Genomic DNA, 21,452 nt, shown 5'->3' with positions numbered 1-21,452 from the left:
TCCAGTAGAAAATATTAAGATCTTTTTGAGAATAGTAACTGTGCCTTTTTAAAAGTGCTTTTATCTCCAACTCCTAGAACAGTGTCAGGTATGAGTATTTGTTGAAAAAATTAATATAATATGAATGCCAGTGAACTACTTTATCATATGTAATATTTAAGATCATTGATAATCATTCATTTCTGGACTAATTATTTTATCATATTACAAATTTTCTTAAAGCTAAAAACAAATCTTAATTATTTAAAATTAAATTAGCAAATTCAGTGTTTTTCTTGACTGCATGTAAAAAGAGTGGATCCTGCTTATAGTATGTGGAATGTTACTAAGCAATCATCATATTTGACTGTGCCTTTATTTGTGTAACATGCATTGGTTCTCTAAATAAAATTGCTTTCAAAATCAGCACTGAAGACATGCCAATGTCTTTAGTAAATCAGATTTGACTGATGAAAAAGAAGGAACTGTCATCATCATTTTACTGAATCATTGGTAGAGAGTTTGTATTTTCACTGTAGATTATAAATCCAGGACAAAGAATCTGGAATCAAATGCTTTTAAAAAGTCCTATGCTGGCAAAGACATGAAATGAAATCCACTTACTTCTTAGGTTGAGGGTAAGATTCTATAGGCAGATTTTACCTAACAACAACAACAAACATCACTTTGTGTCTTACAAATATCAACTAGGGGACACAGTAACCTATCATGTAATTCAGTTAGGGTTATGTGTAATCTAGTAAGTCTTCTTTAGTAAGCGATTTTTAATTTCTATACTACCTTTATAATTTTTAGACCTCACTGTAATTTCATATCTATGGTCTTTCTAATCTTAATATTCACCAGTACAGACTGTAGCATTATTTGGCTGACTTACGTTTTGTATTTACATATTAATTATTATCATCTAGACTAATGTATTGGTTTCCTGTTGCTGCTACAACAAATTACCATAAACTTAGTGATTTTAAACACACAAATTTAGTATCCTATGGTTCTGGAGGGCAGAAGTCTGAAATAAATCTTACAAGGTTAAAATCAAAATGTCAGCAAGGCTGTATTCCTTTATGGAAACTACAGAAAAATCCATTTTCTTGGCCTTTCAGTTTCTAGAGGTGGCTTGCATTCCTTGGCTTTTGGCCCCTTCCTGCATCTTTAAAGTGCTTCTCTCTCATCTCTGCTTTTGTCATCTTCTCTTTTTCTGACTCTAAGCATCAGTCCTTGTTCTTATAAGGACCTTTTTTTGTAAAAAGAAAAAAAAAATTGTTTTTTTTTTTGCGGTACGCGGGCCTCTCACTGTTGTGACCTCTCCCGTTGTGGAGCACAGGCTCTGGACGCGCAGTCTCAGCGGCCATGGCTCATGGGTCGCTCCGCAGCATGTGGGATCTTCCCAGACTGGGGCACGAACCCGTGTCCCCTGCATTGGCAGGCAGACTCTCAACCACTGCACCACCAGGGAAGCCCGAATTGTATGTTTTTTAAAATTTTTTTGATTTATATTGGAGTATATAGTTGTTTAACAATGTTGTGTTTCAGGTGTACAGCAAAGTGATTCAGTTTTACATATACATGTTTCTATTCTTTTACAAATTATTTTCTCATTTAGATTATTACAGAATATTGACCAGAGTTCCCTGTGCTAAAGAGTAGGTCCTTGTTGGTTACCTATTTTAAATATAGTAGTATATATATATATATATATATATATATATATATATATATATATGTCAATCCCAAACTCCCAATATATCCTTCTCCCCTACCTTTCCCCCTTGGTAACCATAAGTTTTTTTTCTAAGTCTTCGAGTCTTTTTCTGTTTTGTAAATAAGTTCATTTGTGTCATATTTTTGATTCCTCATATAAATGATTTCATATGATATTTGTCTTTCTCTGTCTGACTTACTTCACTTAGTATGATAATATCCAGGTCCAGCCATGTTGCTGCAAATGGCTTTATTTCATTCCTTTTAATGGCTGAGTAATATTCCATTGTATATATGTACCACATCTTCTTTATCCCTTCCTCTCTTGATGGACATTTAGGTTGCTTCCATGTCTTGGCTATTGTAAGCAGCACTGCAATGAACATTGGGATCTGTGTATCCTTTCGAACCATGTTTTCTCCAGATATATGCTCAAGAATGGGATTGCTGGATCATATGGTGGCTCTATTTGTAGTTTTTTAGGGAACCTCCATACTGTTCACTGTAGTGGCTGTACCAATTTACATTTCCACCAACAGTGTAGGACGGTTCCCTTTTCTCCACACCCTCTTCAGCGTTTAATGTTTGTAGACTTTTTGATGGTCACCATTCTGATTGGTGTGAGGTCTATCTCGTTGTTTTGACTTGCATTTCTCTAATACTTAGCAATGTTGAGCATCTTTTCAAGTGCCTCTTGGCCAATCTGTATGTCTTCTTTGGAGAAATGTCTACTTAGGTCTTCTGCCCATGTTTTGATTGGGTTGTTTGTTTTTTGATATTGAGCTGCATGAGCTATTTGTAAATTTTGGAGAGAATCCCTTGGTCACCTTCATTTGCAAATATTTTCTCCCATTCTATAGGTTGTTTTTTCGTTTTGTTTATGGTTTCCTTTGCCGTACAAAAAAGGGCCTTTTTGATTACATGATCCCATCAGAAAATCCAGGATAATCTTCCCATTTCAAGTTTCTTAATTTAGTCAAATCTACAAATTCCCTTTGGCTATATAAGGTAACATATTCACAAGTTCTGTGGATTAGGATATGAACATCTTTGGGAGGACATTATTCTGTCTACTACAGTCCATATACTTTTTTTCTTTCTATATTTAGCCACATAAAGAATTGTAACTCAGTATTAGAAAATATCATTGGAAGTCATAACTCAATAAAAAAACTTTCTAATAATTATTTTTGATTAAAAGTAGTCTAATTACTTGAATACTGTCTCACTCCCCAATATTAGAAACACATAGCCATAAGCTAGCTAACCATCCATCAGTTATGTTATAGAGGAGATTTTTGCCTTATGCAGAATTAAAATAGATGGCCTTTATATTTCCTGTAACTCTAAGAGTCTCTTTAACTATTGTCAGATAAAGACAGTAGATACACAATGTCGTTCACTCATTTGTTTTTCATTAAATCTTCTAAAGCTAATGGAATGATACAAAATAAATGTAAAATATGCTGTAATGCTTGGGATATGGAATGACCTTATACGTTTTGACATTTATTTTTTTGTGTCACTATGTGTGTACAACTGAATTGTTATAGTCTGCTCAATGACATAACTTTAATTTTCAGCAGTAAAATAGAAGAAGCCTAGATTGTATCATTAATTTTAACAACCTGAAAGTCTGTGAGCAGAAGGAAGGAGGATGAAAGGGTGATGAACTACATTTAGATGAGATGAATGTGCCCCATTTTAGGATGACCTACCAATACAGAAGAGCATTTTGTTCAGCATCCTTAATTTTTACATGAGGAAATGGAAACCAAAAAAGTTTAGTGAGTTGCCCAAAGCCATACAACTAGATAGTTGCAGAGGTGATATTAGGCCTCAGATTTTCTAACTCCTAATTTAGTACTCTGTTCCCTCCACTATGAACTTTCTAATTTCCTAATTATTATATAATTTGTTCAGAATTTGATATGGTTTCTCTCTTCCTTTATCTTAATTTTACATGTTAAATTAATGTTAATTAGGTTGAGTCCCTTGAGAGGTATCTTTTCCAAAAGCAATGACCATGTAGATGGACAAAATGAAGTACGTTTCTATTTTATTTCTATCTGCAGTGTTCAGATGCAAATAAAAAAGGAAAAGGAATTTAAGAATGCTTTCATGCCTTTTTCTTCCTTCTATTTCTTCTTACCAAGAGATATTAAAGATCAGTTGAACTAAATTAGAGACCCTTTTTTTTTTTTGCGGTATGTGGGCCTCTCACTGTTGTGGCCTCTCCCGCTGCGGAGCACAGGCTCCGGACGCTCAGGCTCAGCGCCCATGGCTCACGGGCCCAGCCGCTCCATGGCATGTGGGATCTTCCCGGACCGGGGCACGAACCCGTGTCCCCTGCATCAGCAGGCGGACTCTCAACCACTGTGCCACCAGGGAAGCCCCAGAGACCCTATTTTAAACAGTTAGTAATAGAAGGGCATCCAGGTTTCAGATTAATGAATGCAGTCATTGTGTAGGAGAGAGAGAGAGAGAGAGAGAGAGAGAGTGTGTGTGTGTGTGTGTGTGTGTGTGTGTGTGTGTGTGTTTGCGTGTGTGGTGTTGGCAGGGGGCAATAAACGTCACTTGAAATGGTTAAATAAGCATTGGCAGATGTGTTGTATATATCATCTTTAAAAGCTGCATCCTTGATGTGTAAATAAATGCTTACCTCCCCTCAATTTTTCTTTTTCTTTTAACTATATTTGAATGTGTTCACCTTCCTGCTGCATGTAAGCTCATTTATAATTTCATCACTTCTTAATATCCATTTTTATTTTAGGACAAATATTTAGATTTGGAGTCTTTTCTTGCTTTTCCTGACAGGGAAGTCATCATGCTTTGGCACCAATGGGGGCACTACTAGTAAATATTGACTCCTTCAACCTACTTGATTCCTTACTCTCAAGTGTCTTATGCCCTACTTTGAGTCACTGTATGTTACAATAACTATCTACCTCTTTGGCATGAGCTTCATAGCACTCTGTACATTTCCTCCTACTTATCCCTGGAATCTTTTAAGGTATATGGCAGTCAAACTAGAGTCATTTTATTCCCTGACTTGGTCTAGCACTCAGCTTATTGTAAAGAAGAATACATCTGTAGCAAAATATAAATAATAACAAGTATAGTAAAAAGTCTTTAGTGTGTATTGAGCTGGATAATATTTCAGTTTGTTTAGTACTACAATAATATGCACTAAGATGTAGTCATCATGCCCCAAAACGCATGTAGGTGTGAAAATACTCACCAGATAAACAATTCCATAAGCAGCCATAGACATAGATCGTTCCCAGAAGCAACGGCCTTTTGTAAGGCAACATTTCATCAGTGACATTTTGGTGCCAGTGAATCAACATATCCAGTACTGATCTCTATTTGCAGAAATCCTGCCTTTTGGAACTGGTCTCTCTAGTAATGCTATTTAAATCATCAGGGGATAATTCTTCTTAATCACATTCAGTTTAGTTGGAAAAATGAAAAGGATCTTCTATTCAATTTATGTCCTTCCTATGGAGTTATCTAGATAGCTGTTTATTTGTGCTGTTGAAACAATTTTATTACTGATATTTCTTTTCAGAGCATTTTAACCTACAAAGTTAATTATAAAAATTTGAATTTCTGATTATATTTAATTCAGATAAATCTAACTCTACTTCTATTTGCTTTTAATCATTTAACTTTATTCTCTTTGGGAGTGTTGTGCTCATATAGTAATGCAGTACAAATATGGAGCCAATACTACTTATCTTCGTATTGTGGTATTATAAGAATATATAGTAAGATAATAATTTCAATGGAATATTTTAGATCCTTAAAAAAAAACTCAGTTCCTAAAAGAGGTGGAAAAATATAGGTAATATACTAATTTATCCAATAAGGTAAGACATTACATAAAATATAGTCAAAACAATAAGCACACATTAATAAAATGTTTAGACTCATAAACTTATGCAAATAAAATGGACACTTATAGATACACCAAGGAATAAGAGGATATGCTAACTTTGCCAACAAGCATCATGAAACACAGCAAGTAATTCACAAGAGTATTGAATTTGTAGCATCCCAGGGAGTTACCAAAAGTCAAAAATAGCACTAAGGATGGTGAGGTAAGACAGGAAGTTAATCAAAAAATTTAAAAGACATCATCTTGCAGCATTCTTCAAGATAAATAACCTGGTATGAATTCCAAACCCTTAAAAACAAGGTTCTTAAAATTTGTCTTACTTCCCTACCCCTAATATATTATCTGATGAGAGCATGGGCCAAAAACACAGATTATATCCATAAGTTATCTAGCCTAGGATTTTAACGTTTTTTCTTCATCTATTCATTTGTTCATTCAACAAATGTTGATAAATATTATATCTGAATAGGCACTGTGCTAGTTGATAGATAGGAAATGATAAGATCATGATCAAGACACAGAGCCTGCCCTCAGGTACATTATAATTTAGTAGGGGAGACACAATATAATAAATACCCAGTTTTTGTAAAAAAGAAAGTGGTAAGTATAGTAAGAGTGATTGGAAATAGAGTGTTTTATAAATCTGGGAGGGGAAGAAATACAATTCAGTCTGTGTTCGTTGAACACCTATTCTGTGTCAGACACAGTGCCAGTGGCTGTAGATGTAAAGATAAATAAAACATTCTTTTCTTATAGGAGTTCTTAGTTTATCAGGATTATCTTCTCCTGGGGTGCAGGGCATGTCAGGAAAGGATTTATGGAAGAAATGATATTTGAGTTGCATCTTAAAATATAGGTAAATTTTTGACATATAGAGAAGAAGGATAGAGCTTTCCAGGGAGAGGCAAAAGCATGAACATAGCAGCATCTGTGATCCTTTTCTCTGAATTTATTTTTATTCTGCTGAAGGCTTGGTATGAGAATAACAGAAGGCATAACTTTGTGATTATGCTTTACAGCACCTTGTTTTTAAAGCACAAAAGATGTGTTTTTAAAAAAATCTATTGTTTTTACAATATTTTTGAGTATTTTTATTAGCACCATTTAAATTACTGGCACTATTGATAGAGTTGGTCTAATTTTGTTTTTGTGTCTTGGACCCCTCTTCCCCCAAAATGGTTTGCAACCTCTTGAGTAAGTAACAAGTGAGTTAAAATTAAACTTCACTAAGGTATGGTGTGCAGGTATTATTGAAATAGTATATTTCTTCTTAAATATTAGGTGTTTATGGGTAGGGTCTATCCTAGATATTATACAATTGCTCTCATCTATTTTTGCCCTTCGTATGAGAGAATCAATTCTTGAGTTACTAAGGTGGACTTGCATTTGGATGAGCAGCATCAGGAGAAATGCTGTTGTGTCTAATTAAGGGTCAGGTCTTTTCAAGGATTTTATAGAAGTTTCTATTGAGAAAAGCCGGGAAACTGGTATAAACAGAGGGACTGAAAAAGCAATCCAAGAGAAAAGAGCAAAGAAATTGTGTTCATAGAAATGGTCATTTCTCCGTTACTGCTATGGTCTGAATGTTTGTCTCCCCCCAGATTCATATGTTGATATCCTAATGCCCAAGGTGATGGTATAAGGAGGTGGGGCCTTTGGGAGGTGATTATGTCATGAGAGTGAAGTCCTCAGGTCTCACAAATTTATGATCTTATAAGCTGTACTCTACAAAAGAATCTGTTAATTTTTAATGAATGATCAAATAGTATTAAACAGAATATCTTAGTCTGTTTGGACTACTATAACAAAATACCCCAGACTGGGCAGCTTATAAACAGATACTTATTTCTCACAATTCTGAAGGCTGGAAGTTCAAGGTCAAGGTACCAGCATGGTCAGGTGAGCTCCTTCTTCCAGGTTGTAGACTTCTCTTTATATTCTCACATGGTGGAAAGAGTGAGCTATCTCTCTGGGGCCTCTTATATAAGAGCACTAATCTCATTCATAAGGGCTCCATTCTCATGACTCAGTCACGTCCCAAAGGCACCATATCTTAATATCATCACATTGAGATTAGGTTTCAACATATGACTTGTGGGAAGGGGAGGGGGCACACACATACTGACCATAGCATAGAGTCATTCTAGAGTTTAACAAAGAAGTTTTAAGAACATGTAGATTTTTTTGTTCTGGTTCTGCAAAAAATGCCATTGATAATTTGATAGTGATTGCCTTGAATCTGTAGATTGCCTTGGTTAGTATAGTCATTTTGGCAGTATTGGTTCTTCCAATCTAAGAACATGGTATATCTTTCCATTTGTGTCATCTTCAATTTCTTTCATCAGCATCTCATAGTTTTCAGAGTACAAGTCTTTTGCCTCCTTAGGTACGTTTATTCCTAGGTATTTTATTCTTTTTGATGTGATGGTAAATGGGATTGTTTCCTTAATTTCTCCTTCTGATCTTTCATTGTTAGTATATAGAAATGCAAGATAGTTCTGTGTATTAATTTTGTATCTTGCAACCTTACTGAATTCATTGATGAGCTCTGATAGTTTTCTGGTAGCATCTTTAGTATTTTCTGTGTATAATATCACATTTCTGTGGAAACACAGAAGACATCAAATAGCCAAAGCAGTCCTGAGAAAGACAAATGGAGCTGGAGGAAGCAGGCTCCCTGACTTCAGACTATACTATAAAGCTACAGTAATCAAAAAAGTATGGTACTGGCACAAAGATGGACTTACAGATTAATGGAACAAGATAGAAAGCCAGAAATAAACTCACGCACCTATGATCAGTTAATCTACAACAAAGGAGGCAGGATATACAATGGAGAAAAGACAGTCTCTTCAATAAGTGGTGCTGGGAAAACTGGACAGCTACATGTAAAAGAATGAAATTAGAACATTCTCTAACACCATACACAAAAATAAACTCAAAATGGATTGAGACCTAAATGTAAGACTGAATATTATAAAACTCTTCGAGGAAAACATAGGCAGAACACTCTTTGACATAAACTGCAGTGAGATCTTTATGGATCCACCTCCTAGGGTAATGAATATAAAAACAAAAATAAATGGGTCTAATTAAACGTAAGAGCTTTTGCATAGCAAAGGAAACCATAAACAGAACAAAAAGACAACATACAGAATGGGAGAAAATACTTGCAAACGAAGCAACCAACAAGGGATTAAGCTCCAAAATATTCAAACAGCTCATGCGGCTCAATATCAAAAAATAAAGAACCCAATCAAAAGAAATGGGCAGAAGATCTAAATAGACATTTCTCCAAAGAATACATACAGATGGCCAAGAAGCACATGAAAAGATGCTCAGCATTGCTAAGCATTAGAGAAATGCAAATCAAAACTACAATGAGGTATCACCTCACGCAGGTCAGAATGGCCATCATCAAAAAGTCTACAAACAATAAATGCTGGAGAGGGTGTGGAGAAAAGGGAACCCTCCTACACTGTTGACGGCAATGTAAATTGGTACAGCTACTATGGAGAACAATGTGGAGGTTCCTTAAAAGACTAAAAACAGAACTACCACATAATCCAGCAATCCCACTCCTGGGCATATATCCAGAGAAAACTGTAATTTGAAAATATACATGCACCCCAGTGTTCATTGCAGCACTATTTCCAATAGCCAAGACATGGAAACAACCTAAATATCCATCGAGAGGGGAATGGATAAGAAGATGTGGTACATAAATACAATGGAATATTACTCAGCCATTAAAAAAAGGAAATAGTGCCATTTGTAGCAACCTGATTGGACCTAGAGATTGTCATAGTGAGTGAAGTAAGTCAGACAAAGACAAATATCATATGATATCACATATGTGGAATCTAAAAAAAATGATACAAATGAACTTATTTACAAAACAGAAACACAACATTGTAAATCAACTATACTCCAATATAAAATTTAAAAAAGAGCATGTACGTTCCTCATTTTCAGGTGAGAGAACTGAGATCATAGCTTTCCCAAAGTTATATATGTGTGTGTGTGTATTTGTTATATAATGTATAATAAACATATACAAGTATTTATTATATATATATAATAAAAACACATATATACATATCAGTGGCAAATTAGGGATGAAAAATGAGGGACTTTGTCTGAATCCTGACCCTTTTGTTTCTCACTCTTGTGCTGCTTTCCCTCCCAACAGAGAATGGATCATCACAATAGTCATTTTCTAAAGAGAATTGCTGCAAAATTACAAGGAATAAAAATTTTTTTAAAAAAATAAAGGAGCGCAGTACCATTTTAACCGTTTCCAGTTGCCAAGAGAAAGAGTCAGAAAGAATATTTACATTCCAAACTAAATATTTAATTGGGTTAAGAAGGATGAAATAAAACGAGAGTAGCAAAGTCATTTGCACTTTCAAAACATAGGTGGGCTGTGTTGAGCTTTTCATTTTTTACCATATCCGGGTTTATTGGTATGTAATTACAGACCCTTGCCAGATGCCATCGATCCATATTTTCTGTTCTAATTTGAGTTGATCCTGTTGTACAGAGGATGTCTCTGGCATACAGGAGATACAGGAGAAGATAGATTTTTTTTTTTTTTTTTTTGCGGTACGCGGGCCTCTCACTGTTGTGGCCTCTCGTGTTGCGGAGCACAGGCTCCGATCGATCGCGCAGGCTCAGCGGCCATGGCTCACGGGCCTAGCCGCTCCACGGCATGTAGGATCTTCCTGGACCGGGGCACGAACCCGTGTCCCCTGCATCGGCAGGCGGACTCTCAACCACTGCGCCACCAGGGAAGCCCGAGAAGATAGATTTTTAAGATGAATTTTAAAGCAAATTCATACTGATCTCAGTTTATTTCTCTTGCTGTTTTTTCTTTTATCAATTTAATTTTAAAGTTATAAGAAAATAAACTTTAACTAGATTTATGTACTAAAGCCACCTCTAGCCAATTTAGGTCTTTGATGGTTTTGTTTTTAGCAATACCAAAACACAAAGGCAGTTATACATGGTATATTATGTTATGAAGCACATAACAATATAATTATTGAAATTCCCTTACTTCCCATTGTGTTTATATGGCTTAAAGCAACTGTCTTATTTAAGGCAAGAGTTCTAATTGGCCGAGTTGTTTTAGATAGAAAAAACAGTTTGGTGTTGAAGATTATTGCTGAATCATTGTTTCACTTTATGTCTGTAGTGTCAGCAAGTACCATGGTGATGTTCTTTAATATATTTCTAAGTAAGGAGATAGTGAATGCTTTCTCAATCTAAGCATGCTAGGGCATTTTGCAATATATTTATCACACAGGTATGACTGCTTAAAAGTATAACGGTCACTGCAATGTGTGGCTATGCCCATGTCACCTCTTTTTAACTGTTCCCCAAGTGTCTGACTCCAGTGTAAATGTTCTATTTGAAATCTGCACAGTCACATTTATACCTCCTTTCTTTATAATTCAGCATTGCGGAGCAGAGAAATTCACAGTTCTGGTTCAAGGGATTACTGTTTTGTTATAATGTTCAAATAATGGTCTGCTAAAAATCTTCTTGTAAAAGAAAAAGAGGTTCACTCTCCTACTATCAAGGTCATTACTAAACTCTGTGCCTTCTGTTTAAAAGCACAGAGATGCCATCTAGCAGCCGCCCTCAGGAATTTCCTACACAGAAATAGTCCTTTCTCTATAAAACCGAGCAATAATTGAGTTCTTACAAGCTTTTGGTTTTTCTTAATTTACTTATTGGATGAATGATGATTTGGCATATTGCCTGTAGTTCAGATACTCCATTACCAATGAAATTAATTAATTAATATCTCTTAAAAAGGGCAAAGGGATATACCTATGAGTTTGTAAATGGAACTGGAAATTTGTTAATATGATTTTAATTAAGAAAACATAATTCTCATGATTTTCTTGAGAGGAAAATTAATAATCTGTCTATATAAAAATACAAATAATTGATTTTTTTGAATTGCCTTCCTTTACTGAAAGAAAATACTAATCTTACCAATATTCTGGGATATTAAATGAGAGAAAAGAAAGTAAGTGGATGCTGAAAGTAAGTTCATCCTGTGAATATAAATGTTTGGGCACTTTTTTAAAATTTAACAATAAATTTGACTTGCAAGTGATTTATCTTGCTGTAAGATAGTGATACCTAAGCACTTTATAAAATGTCATATATGATCTGTAAGTTTCAGTCTCAGGAAGAATGATCATAAACATAAATATTATATAATCTTCCATGAAATGGAATTGGTACTGTTGTTAGAAGCCTTTTTGTTTCAGATAAATTAATATATAATAAGCATGCTCTAAAATTTAGATTTCCAATATTTGATATATGTGACAATCCTATACCCTAAAAAGTCTATTCAATTTTAATAGCTCTACTGTATTGCCAGTTTATGTGTATCCATGCATGATTTATGTGTAGTATAAATATAAAATGCAATAATATAGAAGAATAATTAAATGAATTTATTTAAAAGTATGATTTTGAAATATATCAGTCCTAACGTTATAAAAAAATTTTTTATTAGCTGTTTAGAATTTTTATATATTTAAGTTTCATCACTTATTACTTATTTGTCCACAAACTGTGGTATTTTGTGCTACTGTATTATTGGAATTTAATTTCAATTTTGCCAAACGTAATTTGCATCATGGATGTTAATTATTATCTAAACCCTTAAGTAGTTAGTAAAAAAATAAAATTTGAGAAAATTTCTATTTCATAACCTAATTGACAATCATTTTGAGAATTCAGTGGTGCCATTTGTGATTTGGGGGAGGGGAGATGATATAGTTTTGTGATCTCAATAGTTTGATAAAACATAACAAAAGTAGTTTTATTCACTTTTTTAAACAAAATTTGTCTACTAGTCCAAAGACCTTTTTACAACATTAAAATCACTTGCTATGAACATTTTAATATTCTGTATATTGTCATATGTCGTATATAACAAATACTATCTGCTGTTCTTTGCATACTGTATTGCAATATCTAGAAACTGAAAAGGACAGTTTGAAAAGTTAATGTATGCCTTTCCTTTCCTGGATTTCTCAGCTCAGTTGTACCAAACAGCCAAAATTAAGTCTGAAGAAAAGTTTTCTGTTGTTGAATACATGGAAATAAACTTATTAATACTAGAAAAAGATCACGACTAAAAATAGGTCATTTATTTGGAGAATTTATCTCAATATTTATTAGAAACTCTTCTTTGTTGATACATTTTTAATTTGGGAAAGAATGGGGTACAAGAAGTGAAGATATTTATGCATTTAAAGATATCAGAAAAATCAAATGAAACATGCAGTCGTTAGTAAAGCTCTGCATTTCCGAATTCATTTTAAAGAATGATAAAACTCACTTTAAGTCAAGTGATTTTTTTATGCAGTAACTCAGTAATAAGCTTTGCTTTTTAAAAATGTTTTACCAAGAATATTTCAGATGAGATATATAGTAGAATGTGTTCAAAGTTGTAACAAACGTAATGAGAGTGGCAATGGAATATGTTACTATAGATCCAGAGAAAAAAATGAAAAAGAAAGATTAAAAAATATGAAAGCAGAATCAACACTTTGTACCTAGATGTAAAATGCTTTAAAGCTACACCTTAGTGTATGAAATATCCCATTAAGGATATTAAGACAAAATTATTATTTTGTCTTAATATCACAACCATAGCTTTAAAAGGAAATGATCTTATTCTTATCAGGTCTCTCTAAATATGAAAAGTACACAGAAATATTTATAAGCTAGATGATATGATTCTAAATTTTCACTATATACTATATTAGGCCTAGAAATATTCAGTCAACCACAGTATTAGGCTATGCTTGGTTATATCTTAGTTCAATTATGAAAAGAAACAATTTCTCTACACTACACAGTTATTTTAAAATAACTTTACAATATTCCAAAATACAACTTTAAATGGTTTTAGAACATGACATCATTTCTCCTATTGTGTCAAATTGCTCTTGAACAGTTAAAGAAGTAAACTAATTTTTGAAATTGTATTTCCTTACTTTTTACTAGATGCATTATATCTTATTCCAGATAGTTATGATTTTCTTAGAATGCTGAAGCTCTCAAATTATCTCACTTTATCCTGAAGACTTTTCTCATACACTGCTGAAAATATTTCTCCATATTTTCTGATTTTTTATCAGAAGAGGTTAGCATTCACTTTAATTGCCAGTACTGGATAATTATCAGAGTTCAACAGATATGAGACAACTCATCCTTCCTATTGCCCTCCTTAGTTTGAAAGGATTCTCACTTCCTGTTTCTTAACACTGGTAATCAGAACTTCCTCAGTGCTCCGTAATTTCCTTAATGAAAAGAGAGAAACAAACACAAGCCCCTTTCACCAATGCCTCTCAACCATGGCAGAGAGTGGAGCTCTGCTGCTCTGCCCTGTGTGTTACAAGCAGCATCCCAAATGTTTTGGACACAAACCGCAGCACGTCTGCGTTGGGAGTATTATTGACCAGGATCAGCTGGAAAACGCTTCTCTGCTTTCAACAAAGAAACGGTTCACCATCTCCTAATACATGATTACAAATTGCATTATTTTAACTGCTAAGTCCTTTGCATTACCCGTCCGACTTCAGAAGAGAACATTAAACACTTGGATACCAAATAAGCTAAATTCTCCCAAGAGCCGCATTGCCCGCTGCCCATACACGTTATATTCGCTCCTGGTCCCTCCCCCCTCTCTCCGGGACTCTACCTTGTGGAGCTATCCCTCGGGTAGTTCACCTTGTTATCTTCCAAGCAGTGGGGATACGCCAGGCACCACAAGATAGCTGGAAGAGCTGTCTTTCATGCTGCTTTTTTTTTTTTTTTTTTTGCATAATTAAATGCATTTTTGGTCGGTCTGTTACATATTGCACATTTATTTCAAACAAGAGTTAAAATATTGCCCATACCTTGGAAGGGTCTAATCCAGCAAGCAAAGACAGCAGCAGGAGATTGAGTAGGTTGGATGCCGCCTGCATTCTGATCTGGGTTTTTGCCCCTGTTTACTCTCTTTTTATGTAGCCACTCCACTCTCACTGCAGAGACCTTTCCTTCGTCAGTTGCACTTTCTGCCTGCCAGTCAGAGCTGAGTGGAGACAGAGGCGGCGGCAGGAGCAGTAGCAGCAGCAGCGGTAGCAGCAGCGGTAGCAGCAGCGGCAGTAGCGGCAGCCGCCCTGGGGGGCGATCATTCCGCAGGCATTCTCAGGGCTGGGAGTCCGCGAGCTCTAGGAGTGGATTGAGCTGCAGTGGTCGCTGACCGAGGTGCTGAAGCTCCTCCAAGCCGCGCGCCCCAATTTACCTTCTCTCCCGCGGCTATATAGCCAGATCACCTGAAAAGTTTTGACCCAAGAAAAAGATAAAGGGAGTAACAGCTGAGAGAGGTGTGGAGACCTGGACAACGGATATGACATCACTACAGCTCCTTGGGGCTTGGGGAGATATTTTGTGGGAAATTTGTTATCCAAACAAGGATTGACTCTCCTGCTCCCGTTCAGCATTTGCTGGTATCTTGATCTTCAGAGAAGTAAAGTCAGCTAGATATAGGATTATGAAACAAATAGTGCCTGGAATCGTCTGCTGTCATTGACAGAGAACTTGATATTGTATTTAGTGCTTTAAAGAAAGTTTGCAATGCAGACTATCAATGTGTATTTTCTGTTCAAAGTACACAGTCTATAGCTATTATATATACATATATGCACTGTCATTTAAACTATGCTATTGAAATAATCTATTTGGTTAAATATTCATGTGTTTTTTATCTATCTAGGGCTTTTGGTCACCTAAAACACTACGTATAAATAAATGAAGAGGCTTTCTTTTCTTTTTTTTTTTTCTTGTAAATGGGATATTCCACTAGTGACCCCACACAGCTGAAATCTCTCCTCCTCACACACAGCCATAACCAGAAATGTAGTTTCCCTGTCAACCTGAAGTAGAATTCAGGGATGGGTGGACAGTGGGATGGGAAAAGCATTATTTCTAAGCTTCCAAATACTTGTTTTCTAGAGCTCAAGAAAAGAGGTAGCTGCCTCACAAGAGCAAAGAAAGAGTAAATGACAAACTAACTTTCTCATACACCCTTCATAACTTAACTATACTCAAGAAACGTTTTTTTTTTGTAGCTGGAAAATGTGTTTTCCATAAGATAAAAAGATGGAGAAGAGTTGTCAACCACCCTCTCATACAATTACACCACTAATGCAACTTGAGTTTTGTCTTCTGTTGATTTTTCTAGAAGTTATATTTCCTAAGGACTCGAGTATATGAACTAGAGATATGGGCATTTCTTCTACATTAAAAAGAGGATAAATTGTTTAAGATATCAGACACATACTGTGTATAAATCTCTACAGTCTTTTACTGAACACTCTTCATGTATATATAAATATGTATATTTTAAATTCAAGAAATCTCAATTAGGATTCAAATACTTTTGAAAGTTATAATCCCCAAGGATTTGCATCACATTGCATCTGTTTTTATCCTGATATTATGAATATGAGTGCATGTGTGTATGATTACTTGAGGCTTTTTTCCCATAAAAGCTCAATAACAAGAAGGAAAATTTGAAAATTTCTTTTGAAGAGATGGATCACACATAAAAAAGAGATTGCAGAATAGCAGAAAGAAGGGGGAATTATTTGAGGGTTTTTAGTTTAATGATAACCCTAGCAATTGTAACCACAGTTTGAATTTCCATTATTTCCTAGCAGAAACAGAAAACAGAACTTTTCTATTGAGGTAATAGATAAAACTACAGAGTTATGTCTGACACTCTTTGGGATAACTTTCTAGAGCATGTTTGAGGCTAACTCTGTCTTTCTCTTTTTACATTTGTTTCCCTATCTATCAAGGGTAAATCAGCATAGAGTATGTTTCAATGATCCATACATAAAAATTGTTGGCAATTTTATTCTGCACCCATTTTCAAGCCTTTCAAATCATTGCACAATTTGAAAATGAGTTTATAGAGGTACAGTAGCTGAGTGGTTATAATAGTGCATTAATACTTAATACAACATGATTGTTTGATTATTTGTTTTTACATATGCTTTTCACTCTTCTCAGAATGTCTTCTACAATCTTTTTCTATCTCCACCTCTCAGCAGGCAGGGCAGCATACTTATTTGAGCACAGGAAACTGTATTTAACAGACACACAAAATATGAAAACATAATCATATGAATTTTATTGCCTCAAGATCAACTGCTATTCTTTTAATGACATTAATATTTTTTCTGGGAATAAAAATTATTCTGATCTCAAACATGTATGGTCCAATATTAATGATTGGACCAAAACTACATAAGCACATTTTTTTCCCCTTTAACTCTCCATTTCCCTATATTTCATGGTACTGGAAGATCATTTGTAACAAGCAGTTAATAAGAAGAAAAATTCTATGAAAATGTGATACCAGATGATAATACTTAAAGATCAAGTAAGCAATGGATGGTAATTATGTTACAGATGAAAACAGATGATTTTAGCATACAGAAAACATACTTGCTGTAAGAGAAGCTTATTCATTTGTAGAGAACACTCAAGTTTAGTAATGAATCAAAAACTACTGATCATACCACTGAAAAGCAGAAGCTGTAGCTATACATAAATTCAGCCATACCCTACTACTTCTTCTATCTCTCTTTAAAAAATAAAATAAAACTGCATAGTTTTTCTTAAACATAATTCTATTGTTTCTAATTAGTCATTCGTTTTGTAGTAAAACTTTCTTATTTCCATACAATCAATCTGACAGTATTGTAGGCAACATCATATCTTATCTGTACATACCAATTCCTCCTTTTTAGAAAGTCCATGAAACTCTTTGTATCTTGTGTCCTACATTAGATATTCAAAAGAATTTTATTATAGAGAGGAAATGGTATAACTACTTTTGTTTTCAGTCACTTCAGATTGGTTACTGTAACTTAAATTGGTAACTGGAACTTAGAACAAAATGATAAAGTGTGATGCATAGCTTAGATTTAGAAATATTGCAGTATTCAATACATGCATGAGAAAAATATTTGATATTTATGTATCTAATTAAAATTAAAGATCTTCTCTATCTACAATGGGTATAAAATTCCTTTGAAATTTATAAAGCACTACAAAAATTTTTAGCCAGTACTATCTACAGAGGCATACATAAAAATAAGTTTATATGAAATTGTACATATACAACACGTAGAACAAAGAATGAAACTTTTTTAACATTTATGCCCAGTATTACAAAAGTAAGTTCTTAATAGTGTATAATGGATTATATTGTTAGCTGTTTATGTATGTTAGTCTTCTTTTGATAAAAAACTTACATGATATACTTCTTTCATATATGTTATACTGCTTCAGCATTCCAGAGATGTTCCATTATGTTAAAAAATGCTGTTACCTATTTTGATTTTTATCTATCATTTAATATTGATGAACTTAGTTATTTTAGAAAAACATTTTTAAAAAGGATTATCCAGTAGGTTATATAAACCCTTGTGAAAAATTTCCCCTTCCATTATATAAATGAAAATAGTCTTTGAAACATTTCCTAAGGTCCTTGACCTGTCAGAGTACTGCCACACTTTCATTTTTTTGCTCTCTTCTCTTTTGTTCTCTTTTGAAGTGACTTTTTCCCTTGTTTTTAAGTCATTTCTATCTAGATCCCCTACCTCCCCTAACTAGTCTGTCAAAATAGTACCTTAGTCATTCTCTATTTATTATTTATTTGTTATTATTTTTATTATTTACTGTCTCTTTTATTAGAATATATTCTTCAGGAGGAAGGGTCATTGTTTGTTCTGCTCTAATTTAATCACCTAGAGTAGTGCCTGGCACCTAGTAGTCACTTAATCAGTAATGATTTAATGAATGAGTGAATGAGTGAATTTCTAACCCTAATACCTCCGTGCATGATATTTATATACCCAAGATTTGCTAGATGTCACTAACTTAATTTCTTACAGGAACTTCACACTCAGTATATCAAACCAATATTTTCCTTCAGTCATATTAGTTTGTAGCACAATTTTCTCTCCATTGCAAAGCAAGAAGCATGGAAATCACACTTGATTTCTCTCTCATCTTTATCCCTGCATTCAGTCCATCAAAAATTCTGTTAAATTTTCTGCATAATATCTCTAAATCCTTCTTACTCCTCCATGTATGCCTAGGTCAGGACCTTATTTTATATGATGTGAATTATTAGAGTTATTTCTTTCCCTTTCCTTACCATCAGTATTTCTTTCTCTTCTAATTCCTTCCTTCCTTTGCCATTCAGCTGTGGTTGAGAGGGTTGATTTCTCTCTCTTCCAGCACCTCTGCACATTAGGAATCAAGTCTCCTTCTCCTGGTGGCTCTGTGACCTTAGTTTGTCACCTGTACCTGTGTGGAAGAGGAAAAGGATGGGGCAACCCTTTCTCTTTTAAGGCACATCATTTCTTCTCTCATCCCACTGGCCAGAATTTAGCCACTTGGCCATATCTAGCTCTGAAGAAGTCTGGATTTTTAATCTTCCTTCTGGGCAGCCATGAATAAAATAAAGACTGGGCATTCTGTTATTAGCTCTGGAGGTTGGAAGTCCAGGATTAACGTGCTGGCAGATTTGGTGTCTGGTGAGGGTCCCCTTCCTAGTTCACAGATAACCATCTTCTTATATCTGCAAAATGATCCCTGTTACAAGGACTCAACTCTGCCCCAGGCATTATGTCTCTTCTACTTTAAATCTGCAATTTATTATCCACACAGCACCTGAGATGGTTGATTTAAAGACTAATTTTGCCTTGTTGTTTCTTAGATTAAAGGCCTTCAATGTCTCCCTATCTTCTAGACAATCAAGTGAGGATTCCTTAAAGTGACTAATCCAGGACCCTGCATAATATGGTCTCTTGCCTTTTTTTACAGTCGTTTCTACCCATTGTCTCCCAATAGTTTCAATCCAGTAAAATTTTAATGCTTGTAGTTCCTTAACATTTTTCTCTCTTAAAGAGGATAGAGAAGAACATTAAACATCTTTAATGGCATTTCTTTTGCCTGAACCATTCTTATTTTTCTTCTGAGTTTCTTTAAGAATATTTTCTCATATAGAAATATTTTCCTGGGCCCCCAGTACCCTCTCTCAAGGTTTCTCTTCTCAGTTTCTTTTTTCCATAACATCTTGTGTGAACACTTTTGTCATGTATTTACTACAGTTGATTATTAGAATCTACTTTTGTGTCTTCTTCACTTGATTGTAAAGTTCCTAAGGATGTTTAGGTTATCAATTGCCGTATAACTAACTCTTCTGAAATTTAGTGGTTCAAAAAATATCATTAACTCTCATTGTGCTATGATAATTCTCACTTGAGGTTTCTTGTGCAGTGTCAGTCAGATGGAGGCTAGGGTCATCTCACAGTTAGTCTTGGCTAGATATTCAAAATTGCTCACTCACATGGTTGCAGTTGATGCTGGCTGTCAGCTGGTTGCTCAGGTGGGGTTGTTGACTAGATCACCTCCATGTCTTCACTTTATGTGGCTTACATTTCTTACAGCATGGTAGCTAAGTTCTGAGGGAGCATCCCAAGAGCTAGTATTCTTGAAGACCTAGGCCTGAACAGCAAAGATTCTTATGACCTAGACTTAGAAGCACAACAGTCACATTTGCAACATCTTTTGCTTAAGCAACTAAAGCCAACCCAGATTTAAAGGGAAGTAAACTAGGCTCCGTCTCTTAATGTAAAGTGCAATATATGCATACAGGGAGGGAAGAAATTCATAGATGCTGTATTTGAAAATATATTTTAAAAGGGATCATTTTGCATTCTCATTTAAAATTCTCATGGTACCCCTACCAATCACAAATCTATCTGAGCTAGGATTTTTAAAAAAATTTTATTGGAGTACAGTTGCTTTACAATGTTGTGTTAGCTTCTACTGTACAGCAAAGAGAATCAGCTATATGTATACATATATCCCCTCTTTCTTGGATTTCCTTCCCATTTAGGTCACCACAGAGCATTGAGTAGAGTTCCCTGTGCTATACGGTAGGTCCTCATTAGTTATCTATTTTATACATAGTATCAGTCATATATATATATATATATATATATATATATATATATATGTCAATCCCAGTCTCCCAATTCATCTCACCACCATCTTTCCCCCTTGGTATCCATATGTTTGTTTGTTTGTTCTCTACGTCTGTGTCTCTGTTTCTGCTTTGTAAGTAAGATTGTCTATATCAATTTTTTCAGATTCCACATATATGTGTTAATATATGATACTTGTTTTTCTCTTTCTGACTTACTTTACTCTGTATGACAGTCTCTAGGTCCATCCACATCTCTACAAATGACCCAGTTTCTTTCCTTTTTGTTACTGCATAATATTCCATTGTATATACGTACCACATCTTCTTTATCCATTCTTCTGTTGATGGACATTTAGGTTATTTCCCTGTCCTGGCTATTGTAAATAGTGCTGCAGTGAACATCAGGGTGCATATGTCCTTTTGAATTATGGTTTTCTCTAGGTATATGTCCAGTAGTGGGATTGCTGGGTCACATGGTAGTTCTATTTTTAGTTTTTTAAGGAACCTCCATATTGTTCTCCATAGTGGCTGTATCCATTTACATTCCCACCAACAGTGCAAGAGGGTTCCCTTTTCTCCACACTCTCTCTAACATTTATTGTTTGTAGATTTTGTTATGATGGCCATTCTGACCAGTGTGAGGTGATATATCATTGTAGTTTTGATTTGCATTTCTCTAATAATTAGTGATGTTGAGCATTTTTTTTGAAGATGGATTTTGATTTGGATATAATTTAGCAGGGGTGAAGC

General features: G+C 34.7%; 1 protein-coding gene across 1 annotated transcript in view; it reads right to left on the bottom strand.

Moving 5' to 3' along the window:
* OLFM3 (olfactomedin 3) overlaps nt 1-15,051 on the bottom strand; it is a 196,745-nt gene extending 181,694 nt beyond the window's left edge. The window contains exon 1 of the mRNA XM_029229257.1: nt 14,545-15,051. Coding sequence (XP_029085090.1) covers nt 14,545-14,613 — 69 coding nt within the window. The 5' untranslated portion in view covers nt 14,614-15,051. The remainder of the gene's footprint in view (nt 1-14,544) is intronic.
* Nucleotides 15,052-21,452: the final 6,401 nt, after the last annotated feature.

Source organism: Monodon monoceros, unplaced genomic scaffold (genome assembly GCF_005190385.1).
Source record: "Monodon monoceros isolate NGI ecotype Baffin Bay Population unplaced genomic scaffold, NGI_Narwhal_1 Super_Scaffold_18, whole genome shotgun sequence".
Taxonomy (NCBI): Eukaryota; Metazoa; Chordata; class Mammalia; order Artiodactyla; family Monodontidae; genus Monodon; species Monodon monoceros.
Note: the sequence above shows the minus strand (reverse complement) of the source record. Positions and strands in the feature narration are given on the sequence as shown.